Source organism: Panthera tigris, chromosome A2 (assembly GCF_018350195.1).
Source record: "Panthera tigris isolate Pti1 chromosome A2, P.tigris_Pti1_mat1.1, whole genome shotgun sequence".
Taxonomy (NCBI): Eukaryota; Metazoa; Chordata; class Mammalia; order Carnivora; family Felidae; genus Panthera; species Panthera tigris.
Genome location: NC_056661.1, coordinates 143,226,448 through 143,239,283, shown reverse-complemented (window position 1 = coordinate 143,239,283; position 12,836 = coordinate 143,226,448). Strand labels below are relative to the sequence as shown.

At 44.8% G+C, this 12,836-nt stretch overlaps 1 protein-coding gene across 1 annotated transcript in view; it reads right to left on the bottom strand.

Annotated features, from left to right (window-relative positions):
- Window positions 1-12,836, bottom strand: part of SND1 (staphylococcal nuclease and tudor domain containing 1) — a 422,592-nt gene that overhangs the window by 97,047 nt on the left and 312,709 nt on the right. Inside the window, exon 16 of the mRNA XM_007089922.2 lies at window positions 467-576. Within this exon, the coding sequence (XP_007089984.2) occupies window positions 467-576 (110 nt within the window). The remainder of the gene's footprint in view (window positions 1-466; window positions 577-12,836) is intronic.

Here is a 12,836-nt window from a genome sequence, read left to right as displayed (position 1 = left end):
CAGGCCAACGGGCAGAAACAGAAATACAATTAAATTAAGTCAGAAAACCCGCTACATAAAATGCAATTACTCAAAGATACAAATAAATGTTCAAAGAAAATTGGCCCCTGACAGGGTTAGTCAAGCTTCTAAATCCAGCTGCAGGCAGGCAGCGCGGGCTGATTCGCCAAGGAGGAGGGCTCCAGAGCCGTAAGCCCTCTGCCTCAGGATGCTGCCTAGGCCGGCTTGGTGTTTCAGCACACAATCCCAGGACACCGGTGGCGGGGGGCTGTCTGGGGGTGGCTGGCCAATGACGCAGGGCTCAAGGAAGCAGGATGTGGGCAGACACAGAATGGATGGTGGATGAGGAAGGCCGAGCACCAGAAAAATGTCAGACTCATCTCTGACGTGGCAGGAAAGCACGAGACCAAGGGAGCCCCGTTTTCTCACCCCTCTTCACACAAGAAGCAACCGTAAGATGTCCCACCTCTCGCTGCAGCACCAGCTCCTTGGTGAAAAGTGTGGCTTCCTCACTGAAAGGCTCTCCCTCTTGCACCAAGCCTGGGAGGTTTCGGGCTCCTCTGGGGCATTCGATGCCTGTGTCAGGAGAAAAGGAGAATCTGTGATGAAAAGGGGCCTGGTCGGCCTAGTGTCCAGCAAGGATGGGACACCGCCCTGACACTTTCGACAGGGCAGGACCTAGATCAGAATGCCATCACATCAGAGATAAGATGCTGTAGAGGGAAAACCCAACCATCACCAGGGCAGCGGTGATTAGAGGGGGCAGGGGAGGTGAGCTCCCGGCCATAGCATCTGGGAATCAGCAAGAGACCTGGGGAGTTCCAAAGAAGACGTGTGGGGAGCACAGGCACACCCGGATGTGGGATGCACCCCCTTACAGTCCCAAGGTCTCACCGGCTTCACCATCGCTTATCTAAATGGCTCTCTCACCTAAATCATACTGCTATCCCCAGCCACTCTGCCTTCTGAGAGTCATTCCAGTGGACTCCTAGACGTTTTCTCTTTACTATCTGGCTTTCACGTCAAATTTCACAAGTGTTAACTCGGTGTCATTTTTCTCTTCATAAGCTTCCCCTGCTGTCCTCTGGCTATATTCTGGACAATAGTACCATCAGTTTTTCATTCAGAATGAGTAACAGAAAAAACAGAATACTGATGAAGTATTAGGTGTCTGGAACCAGACAGACCTGGATTCACATCCTAATTCTATCACGTATTCGCTTTGTGACCTTAGCCAAGCTGCTGAACCACTCAAAGCCTCAGTTGTTCTATTTGTAAAACGGGTAGAATAATGTATCTGCCTCCCATGGTTGTTGTGTGAACCAGGAGAGGTTATGTATGTAAAAACATGTAGGGGCACAATGCCTGGCCTATGGAGAAGTAGAATACATTTTAACTCTTATGGTTTTACCATTATTATTAATATTATTATTACTATTTATAGCAATCACCACGCTCATAACCTCAGCTGTCTTTCACTCCATACCTAGCCTATAAGATCCCTGAGGATCCCATTCTTCACACTTCTTTATATCCAAAGATGGTCTTTTATACAACACGGGTGCTCACTAACCAACTCAGATTGCCTTTTCTTTCTCTCTTTGATTCAGTCATTCATTTTGCAACAGTGATCATCAGTGTTAGATCACTGACAGTGGTCATCAGTGACAGACCATGAGATACGTCACATTTAGATATCTGAGTTACTTACACAGTATTTCCAAAAAATTCGTACTGCAACTGTAATTGTGAGACAAAACGTTGAAGTAGGCTAGAGACAGAATAAAAGGAAATGATCAAAATATGGCGGAGGATGCATCTATGCCCAGGTCTCTGAATCACTGCTGGTCTCTCCTGCTGCAATAAGGCAGAATTGGGAGGCGTTACCTCCCAAGGCATTTTCCAAATGGCCTTGGGTGCCGGTACAAGAGATTTGGCACAGGAGGCAAAGAAGCAAGGTGTCTAGGCAACTGCACACACTTGCCAGGAAGCCTTTGGGCAAAGGGGCCCCCACTGCTGGGACAGAACATGCGTCTCTTATGGACGAAGCCAGGTGGTGGCTCATGTTTCTGGCCACAGTACAGATTCAAGGTCATGAAGCTCAGAGGAAAGGGAATAGTTTATATCTCGGGTTTTCAGAAGCTCAAGAACAGAGCTTTCCCTCCAAGCCTTGAGGCCTCACAAAAGGAATACATCACATCAAAGGAAACACCAGAGAGGGAGAGCAGCAGAAGGATAGCAACTGCAGCAGGACAACGGCTTGGGCTGGTGGCCAGGCCACTCGCCCAGCTGTGCAAGGATGGGACAGCTGAAGGCCCTACCCGAGCATCCCATGGGTGAGATCTCTAGGGCTTCCTCGTTCTGGGCACTTCAGTGCCAGGCTGTGTGGGAGAAGTGGAACTGATTTTTGGTAAAAGAGACCAATAAACTCAGAGCCAAAGAGCCTGAGACGTAACCCAGAAGGGAGAGATGGGGCTAGAGTAAAACTGAATGAAAGTCAGCCCATGGTTTCTACAGCATCAACAGGCAAAATCACTTTTCATTTTCTATCTGCAAATTAAGCAAGAACAGAATTGTCAGAGAGAGAGAAATAAACAATTCTATTGAACTTTCTGGCCACAGACCCATAGATAAGGCTTTGCTGCAAAACAGGAATAATGCTAAAATACGTTTCCAGTACGCTTCTGACCCTTAGCAGCCATTTGGGTGGGGGGCTGTGCTGAGTGCTGTTGGTGGGGTGGTTATGAACTGGGGACCGGAACCGGGAGGAGGCTGGGACACTTACTGGGTGGCAGGAATTGGGGGAAAGACTGCATGAAAAAGGCACAGAAGATTTCCTGGTCTCACTGTTTGAGCAGATGTACCTACTCTACTCTGATGTCACGACCTTGGTATTCAGAAATCTCAAGAAATCTAGAGATCCCAGTAGTCCTCTCTGATTTCTGGGAGACCACCAAGTGATTAAATCCAGAAAACAAGATGGCTCAACAAGCCTTCAAGTCGAGCAGAAATGGAGTCAAAATGTCTTTCAGGAGAGAGAGACCCTTGGGCCTGTGGTGACCAAAACTCAGCCACTCCAAGCAGATTCAGAGGCAAAGAAGGGCCTTTCTCATCTGTTCCCCCAGCTGCCAGCAGCCTGGCTCCATCCAGTTCTTCAAGAGGAAGAAGCAGAAGTAGGTGGTCTCCCTACACCTTGTTAAGTGGGGAAAAAGTAAACACATCAATGCACATTAATTCCCAACGGGCAGGTAGGTAAAAGAAAGGAGGGAACAGAAAAGTTTCCTGAGAACAAGAGTATTATCTCTGCTTTTATCATTGATTTCCTTTTCTTCTGGGCGTTCTCCCACTTCTCTCTGACTGGGCTCCTCTGAAGTAACCCCTTCTCAGTCAAAACCCGTCTCAGCTCGGTCACATCTCAGCTCAGGACTGACAGGGAGACATTGTATCTTAAAAACATATCCAATGGAAGTGGGAACCTAGGTATGAGAGCTAAGAGGAAAAGAGAGGTGTTAAATGAATATTTTACTGAGTACCTGCTATCTGTGAATAGACCTAAGGCTAGGTATGAGAGCTAAGAGGAAAAGAGAGGTGTTAAATGAATATTTTACTGAGTACCTGCTATCTGTGAATAGACCTAAGGCCTGAAATCACTACGGCCTGAAAGCTACTAAGTGGTTATATGAACCCCGAATTGGCAGATGCTAAACTATCGAGACAAAGCCCAGTTCTGGAGTTCACTACCACTGTAACTAGAGAGCATTACAACCTGTCATGGAGACTAGGCAGGAGTCTGGGGCCTGGGGTCCGCCATTTCTTTCTTTCTTTCTTTTTTTTTTTAATGTTTTTTAACGTTTATTCACTTTTGAGAGACAGAGAATGAACAGGGAAGGGGTAGAGAGAGGGAGACACAGAATCCAAAGCAGGCTCCAGGCTCTGAGCTGTCAGCACAGAGCCCGACGCGGGGCTCGAACTCACAAACCGCGAGATCATGACCTGAGCCGAAGTCGGACGCTCAACCGACTGAGCCACCCAGGTGCCCCTGGTGTCCTCCATTTCTTGTTGAGCAGGGTCAGGAAGTCCAGGCACAGCTGGTGTCTGGACGTAAGGCAGAGGGGTGCTTGGCACCGGGGCCGCCATAGTAGTGGCTTCCACACTCAGGGGCAGGGGAATTGCTAGACTTGGGGGGATGGAGGGGGTGGCTAGGAAGGATGTCACAACAGGGACTGAGAAGGGAGAGGCAGAATCTACTTCTGCTTGTAAAGAACTGTGCAGCTGAGTGTTTTCTAGCTTTTAATTTTATTAGGGCCCATATATACATTTACATATGGGTATATACACTTTTATATAACAAAGTTTCCACAAAACAATGGTCTTTCTGTTCTGTTTCATTAAAGAGAAAAAATGATGGTTATGACATTGAATTAAGCCTCTAGTGGGTCAGGGCCCTCAGCAAGAGTTCAAAGGCTATGCTGAATGTTTATTTATCAGTTTCTGGACTTGCTTTTGTGTCCCAAGGGAAAAAGGAATAGGGCAAAAAATATGCTATCCACCAACAGAGAGGAAACCAAACAAGTGTTAATATTCTAAACCCAGAAAGACAGCTGTTGCTGCTGAATACCAGGTAAAGACACGCTACCAGCAGGAAGCGCTCTGCCCGGCCCTCTTTTCCTAAGAGCCTGGCCAATAAGTAAACCCCGTCCATGCTGCACCTTTATTCAAACAAAGATTGCATGACGGGGCTGGTGTACCTGGTGTTCCTCTGTTACCAATACGGTGGGGAGGGAGGGAAGGAAGGGGGGGGGGAGAAGAAGAGAGAAAAAGGAAAGAAAAGAAGGAAAAAGAATTAAAGAAAACAGATCAAGGGAAGGAAAGTCGGGTTCTCGGAAGGCAAACCCCGGGCTGCAGCCACGGAGCCACACAGCAATGGAGATCTCCCAAGACTGGACGTATGAAATGATATATCGCTGGAGTTCCAGAACTTCTCCCTAGCCAGGTGAGAAAGTGCCCGTAATTCTGGATTGTGCATATTACTGCTAATAGCTGCTTTTTCTGACAATGCACTGGTGCAGCGCTGCCTGCCTGCTGATAAGAACATATAAACTTTGCTGTGCTTCAAATGCCGCAGGTACAGGTTAACTGCCAAACTGACTCCTGACACTCACAAGTCATTCAAAAAACAAAAATATTTGGTTTAAAAAAAAAAACACACAAAGATATGAAAAAATTCCCAAACATTCTTAAAACATTTTCTTTGCCGACAATGGGGTGTGCCAGAGTGAAGAAAGATACTGTAACCTGTGGGGCTTTTTGGCTGATGTCCGTGAAGGACAGATAAGACACACACCCTTCTTATCCATATGGCTCCTTGACCTCTTTTAAGCCCCACAGACCTATCTGCCTATAGCTAAAAACCCATTATTTTTCATATCTTTTTTAAGCTTTCTGGGATATGATGGTTGCCTAAGACTATTTAAAATAAAAAAGAGGATGTGCCTGATTTTGTATGGTTTAGGAAGATAAAATGCATCACTAGCTATGAGCATACCATGGTTCTGGTTTCTGCTCTGCCAGTGACGAAGTATGAAACCTTTTGGGGCTTCATGGTCTCTATGAAATAAAGGAGCTCTGAGGTCTCCCCTGGCGATGAAATCCTGCAATTTTGACTGAGCCCTTCTGAGATTCCTCACCCGAGACTTGACTTCTGGAGTTCAGGATGCCCCCTTTCAAATGTAAAATGCCGGGCTATAGAGCATTCTATTAAAAAGAAATTATACATTCAGAGACATTCACTAACTAGGTCAATTAACACAAACACTTTGGTCAGTCAGCTTTGGAACAAGAAGTACAAATTCTTGTTAGTGATACGATAATGGCTATATGAGAGATTCTATTGATGGCTATGTGAGAGTCATGTATCGCTCTGAATATTTAACATTGTAGGTGAGTTTTATGACAATTAAGCCTCTGGGCTCAAAGTGTGTTTGCTTTTACCTTTATTGGGAGCTAAAGGGAAGTGTGTGGCAATCTGCCTTGGCTAGAAGTGACAGCTTCCCAATGGCACTTTGTCCAGCAAACAAGAGACCAGGGATTAGCTAAAGGAAACAAAACTCTAGAGGAAACAATAACCAATTGGAAGGATTAGTCAACGGTACTCACTTCCCGTCCAGTGTGCTCACTGCTGCGCCGGACGTTACTGAGGGAGGGCCCCAGAGGCACGCAGACATACTCTTTCCCGTCCGCCTACTTACGATACTTAAAAATGCCACAGTTCACTCAGCAGATGGTCCCTCCTTCCATTTCACAAATACGTATCAGTGCCTGCGCCGGGCTAGGCACTGTGCTGGAAGCGGAGGGCTCAATGATGAAAAAGACAGACTTTGGGCCAATCACGCTTAATTACCAGCATGAAAACATTGTATTTGTCTATCATCGTGCAAGGTATGTTACTGGTGACTGAATTTCCTATTAAACCTACCAGGCTACATACTGTTAAGAAACAGCATGTGGTAACTGGACTGTGCTAGGCAGACACATGTGTGTCTGGGAGACTGTTGGTAGAATGTGCTGGACAAGCCGATCGCGGGGCTCACCATGTCAAGTCCCTTGCTAAGGCATCAGGCAACTACGTTTCCTAGCCCTTGTTCCGGGCGTCTGTCCCCTCCCCTCACTGCAAATTGGGGATGGAGGTCAGAGCTGAGAGTGGGGGACTGACAGGGGGCTGGGGGGAGAAAAGAGTTGCTGCTGTACACGATTCAGGGGTGGCCAATCTACAGTCAGGTTGGCAGAGGAGAAAAGGCTCTGTCCAAATAGAAACGGGAGCTATAGGTGAGCCAGTAAGATTCTCTTTCTGGAATTTGAATCCAGCAGTGTGCACAACACAGGCCCATCAGGAGCCAGAGGAAGGAGGCAATCTATGCAGAGGGGACACTGGAGCACTACCACTGGAGAGCTACTGTTGAGTGCCTGGGGCAACCTCAGACCCACAGTCACCTTCCAGATTCCAGGATCTGACAGGATCCTGGGCCTTAGCTTACATCCCGTTAGATTTTCACAGATATTCCCAGAAATCTGCTCTCCCTTTACTGCAACCATGAGCAAGCCTACGTGAGAACCTGGTATTGGCAACCCGAATAAAACTAAAACTAAATCGCTTCTTAGACTGGGTACTGTTGTCATTCAGACTTTATTCTCTCCCGCATCCAATACACCAGCTATAGCACACAGTGGCACTGGAGATCCTCAGCAAATGTTGACTAAATGAATATTAGTGAAAACACTCCTGAAAAAAAACTAAATACACAGAAAAGGAAATGGCTAATGAACTGGCAGGGTTAATGTAGACATTATACAAATACCAGGAGAAGGGCCGAAGGAATCCCTGACTGCATACATCCCACTTTCCCAAGGTTACATAACACTTCGAGGAAAAAAGGCAAGCACAGCTACACGCATCTACCCTGCTGGTCTTTGGATTGGCACACTTGGGACGCAGCTGAAACAGAGGAGGAGGTCAGCGCGGACCGGCAATGCCAGCAAGACTTGAGGACGGGGCACCGCAAAGATGTTCAGTTTCCGATACAACAAAGGAGGGAAACATCCCCACTGATAACCCCACGTTCAGCCGGAGGAAGCTCTGTGGCCACATGGAAATACAGAAAACTGGAGCACATTTCAAGGGAGCAGTGGAAAATGACTCAGGGGCGGGGAGGCCTGCCTTCAAAGGGAAGATAAAAGGTGCTAAATCTGTACAGTTCAGCTAAGTGGTGACTAAGAGGGTGACAGGATAACAATCTGCAAATATTTGCAAGGTGTAAACACGAGAAAGGAGGGAAAATGCTTAGTTTGAAGACGGGGGGTGTAATTATTAGGAGAAAGAGAAATCTGGACAAAATATCAGAAAAACCAAGCGTGGGGATGACTAGTGGGTTATAAATAAGTTTCCCAATTGAAATGGAAATGCTGTTATTTGACCCTGAAACTGAAATGTGGCTACTAAGCCCATCCTTCTACTTATGAGAAAGCAGCCCAGCCCAGGGAACTGTTATTTTATTTTCTATATTTTGGGAATGATTTCTTGAATAATATTCAAATTTAAATATCTCTGCTTTAAATGCTGCTGCCTGAAATTAAAATGTTTTTAAATGTTTATTTTTGAGAGAGAGAGAGAGAGAGAGAGAGAGCGAGCAAGCAGGGGAGGGGCAGAGAGCAAGGGAGACACAGAATCTGAAGCAGGCTCCAGGCTCTGAGCTGTCAGCATAGAGCATGATGTGGGCCTTGAACCCATGAACTCTGAGATCATGACCCAAGCCAAAGTTGGATGTTCAACCGACTGAGCCACCCAGGCACCCCTCCCTGAAATTCCAACACATTTTCTTTTGTTGATCAAACCTGATAAAATGGTTGTCCTGGTGGGACTTTCAGAACAAAAACTGGCTTTATCTGCTAGTATGTGCCACCTGCCTGGCTGACAGCTTAAGTGGAGCTGAGTACAGAGCCGGGTGACAGACAGGTGGGAAAGGGACAGAAGACTACACTATCTCATCTAGCAGGACACCTTCATCCTTCACCTTTAAGACCCTAGGTAAGAATGCTGTAAACGTTTCCCAGATGGAAACTGTAGACACGTCTCCCTTTTTAAATACACAGTCCCCTGGAGTAAACGTCAAGGACAAGGCAAGGCACAGAAAGAACACCAAAATAAGCTTCCTGTCACACTGACTGCACTCCAATACCTTTGCCTGAGTTCCTGCTGCTGCAGCTAGCCAATTTACAAGCCAATTTATAATTCACAGACTCTCAGTAGAGATTTTTACCCCCAGATTCAATTAGTTCCATTTCTATACTTTGCCCTGCCAGCCTTCCCCGCCCCCACCAAAAACCAAAACACAAATTAAAAAACCCCACTATGTACAGAGAATAAGTTTCCTTATATAGCCTAAGAAAAGGAACACTTAACTGTGTTCAAGTCAATTTCAAAACCAAACCAAACCAAACCAAATATTCTTTGGTGTTAACAAAGTTTAGACAGCTGTTTCTTCCCTAAGCATCAAGAACAAAATCCAGAACTCTCACACCAATGGCACAAAATGCTGAGGCAGACAGGCCATCTGCCTAATTTTAAGGAACGTGGTTATCACCTGCATATACGTATAAAACCAAATTAGCACACCACATTGTTAGTTCTCAGAAATGTAACACATCTCATGCACCAGAAGCTTATCTGAGTTCTCTCTCATAAGGTTTAAATCAGAATTAATTTGGAGACCTCAAACTGCAAATGCTGTCCATGAATCAGTTAACAACTGAGAACTGCAAACCATCCCATTAGGGCCAGCTGGTCCTCCATTTCCTAAAATGGCCCCAAAGCAAGGCAAATCGTAGACCAGTTCCTAAGAGTTAGTTCTACATGATAGGAGGCCTCGATTTGTATTGAAAGGGTCAGAAATAAAACAAGGATTTTGTATTGTCTCAAATTCTTTCTTCTCTCCCTTGTTCTCTAAACTGCTATGTTATTACCTCCGGGGAGGCAGCATCTTGTGGGCCAATTTTGGAATATGTCACTGCTAAAGCTCTTTCAGTGATCAGAATAAAGGATAAAAGAAGAATGAAGGGATCCTAATTAAAGAGATCCAACTCCTCAGGTAATTGTAGTCAGGGACTCAGAACCGGTTAAGAGCTGAGACTGAAGCTGTTTTTAGTTCATAATTCCGACTGTTAAGGTAGACTTTTATTGGGCTGCTCTGATTTGGTAATGTGTGATGCATTTGTTGAAAGACGAGAAACTGAAGTTAATTGGGAAGAGAAGCAATATGACCCAGTCTTCCTTCATAAGGCGATGGGAACTGCGACTTCCTTTGAAGAAAGGAAGGGGGTGAAGGAGAGGCACCTGCAGAAAAGAGGTACAGTAGTCTCCCCACCACCTGGTTCCACTTTCTGTGGTTCCAGTTACCTGTGGTCCAATGCAGCCCAGAAGCAGGTGACCCCACTTCTGCGGTACTGTCAGGTCACCAGTAGCCTAACGTTACGTCACAGTGCCTGCATCATTCACCCTAACTCATCTTACCGTGTAGGCATTTTATCATCTCACATCATCACAAGCGTGAGTATAGTACAATAAGGTATTCTGAGACCATGTGCACATAACTTTTATTATAGAATATTGTTATAATTGTTCTATTTTATTGCTGTTGTAAATCTCCTACTGTGCCTAATTTACATACTAAAGTTTATCACAGATATGTATGTAAAGGAAAAAAACCATAGTATATATAGAGTTTGGTTCGACCAGCGTTTTTCAAGCATCCACTGGGGGTTGTGGAACAATTCCTCTGTGGATAAAGAGGGACTACTGTACAGTGCTTGGCTTTAAACGTGCCTTAAATTTCTCTGATACAAGTCATGGGTATGATACCACAAGGACAGGGCTGACTTCTGAGGTCTCATCTCTAGCTGTTGTTAGCCTGTTAATGGTGGATCCCCACTCCCCACTCAACGATTATTTGAGGTATGGTAAATGCCAGTTCTCTGTGTACACCCAGCATCTGGAATAGAGGAGCTACTCAATAACTGTTTTGCTAAATGAATGCCAAACAGGTTAAACCTAACAGAAATGGATGCCACAAACCTGTTATAACAATGTCCTATGCAGAACACTTGGTGAGTTCATAAGGAAATCGAATATCATTTCTAGGATTTTAAGGCGAATGAGTGTTAAATGCTAAACCACTGCCCACTTCCAAGGAGGAGACAAGGAACAGGTGGCTTAGAGGCCTTCTATTGGATTTCTGGTGCTCAGTCCATGGTGAACTGGCTTCACCAAGCTTTATTTATCATTAAGTTTAGACACCAAAGAACTACTTCCAAAAGGGAAAAAAAAAAAAAAAAATTCAGACGGAGCTCGTGCAGTAGATAACAATTTGGCCAGCATCAGAACAACCTTTCAGAATTCTTCCCATTGCAGAGCAGGATCTGAAAACAATGATTTTTAAAGGGAGGAAGAACTCTCACTGGTTAACAAGGCCTTTCCCTCCCCGGGGCATCCCAAGAGCATGGCTGTCAGCAATCTAGCCAGGCTGTCTCTGGGGGTGTTTGGAAAGGGGGGGGGGCAGGTTGGAGACGGCAGGCTGTCTGCTTCCCAATACACATATTTGTTTTGGGTTTGCTATAAGCAGTAGCTGCAATAATATTGCCATCAACTCAGAAAGCAATGAAACAAGCGGGCATAGGAAAGAACTGTGCCGACCCCCAACTGTCCCCTTGAGTTTCTCATCAGTATCCATATCAACACAACAGCCTCATATGGACATTACAAAGAAAAAGCACTGGAGGTCAAAAGCAAGGGCCACGATGGTCTTTCCGATGACAAGAAATCAACATGGCTCAAGCTTTTATGTAACACCGTGGCACCATGGAGACAGCACCCAATGAGCATAAACCCCATGTCTGAGCAACGAGGAGGAGTTGGTTTCTATGAGAACCTCAACTTTTGCTTTTCCTGACTTATTTTAAACATGTATCTTTATCTTTGAATCAAATAAAACTTAGATGTATTTTTTCCCCCTTTCATTTTTGGCACTGAAGAATTCTAATCTTGGTCTCTTAAATTCCATGTTAATACCTAAAGAAGAGGATTTGAATGTACTGTCCAGGCTGATAGAGAATAGCTACAGGGTGGGGAGAAAGCCACAGGAAATACCCACATGGATCTTGCAAGTACAAGCTTCCAGAAGGTATCCTGACACACACCTGGCAGCCAAATGTAAAAGCTACTTACTTGAATAAATTTAGAGTGACTTTCTAAACCAAGTTGTGTTGTGTTATTTGAACAAAATGCTTCTGAGAATGTGTGGAGTGTGCTTCCAAACTATTGCCCTTCTTGAGCCTTCACTCACAGAAAATTGTTCTGAGCTTCTCCTCCTGAGGCAAGTGAAATCCAAATGTCTAGAGGTTAGTATACTCAGCTAGCAGAACTGGAGAAAAAGAAATCAGCTAGTGTCAGGAATACTAAGACCCCCAGACCAATGAGAATGAATAAAACTCTTGAGAGCAGAGAATCTCTAAGAGCCCTTTACCTTACTGAGGTAAGGTAAAAATAAATAAAAAGCAGCAAAAAGGAAAAGGAATTCTGAAAGATCAAGATTCTTCAAGAGCATAGGCTGATCCTGACATACAAATACATTCTATCCAGAAAAGTATCTTAAATTCCAGGCTGTGGGTGAAGAATGGTTTTTGTTGTTGTTGTTGTTTTTGATTAGTATAACATAAAAGAGGTCAGCAGACAACTTCCTGTAGACTAAATCCAGCCCGCTGCCTACTTTTGTACAACTCATGAGCTTAAGAATGGTTTTTACATTTTTTGAATGGTTAAAAAAAAATTGTGACATGTGAAAATTACATGAAATTTAAATTTCAGTCTCCATAAATGAAATTTTACTGGAACATGGCCACGCTCATTTGTTGTCTATGGCTTCTTTCATGGTACAACAGTGAGTTGAATATTTGTGAGAGAGACTATCTGGCCCAGAAAGCCTAAAACATTTACTACATGGCCCTTTATGGAGAAAGTCTGCCAATTCCTGCTTAAAGGGAAGCTGTATGCTGGTTAAAAGAAAATCTACCCAAGGCAGAGATCAACTTCCCAGAACTAGAACATCAGTGTAGGTGACAGTGAAAGAATACCCTAAGTAATAAAAACAATACCTAACAAAGCCTACGGTCATGCAACAGAGCAGGCAAAAGGAAAGGAAACGTGGCTCAAAGGAGAGTGGCTGAGGCAGGTGGCATTAACCACAGGTGTAGGCCCTCAATCTTCCTTTCCTGCACCTCATTCTAGGAAT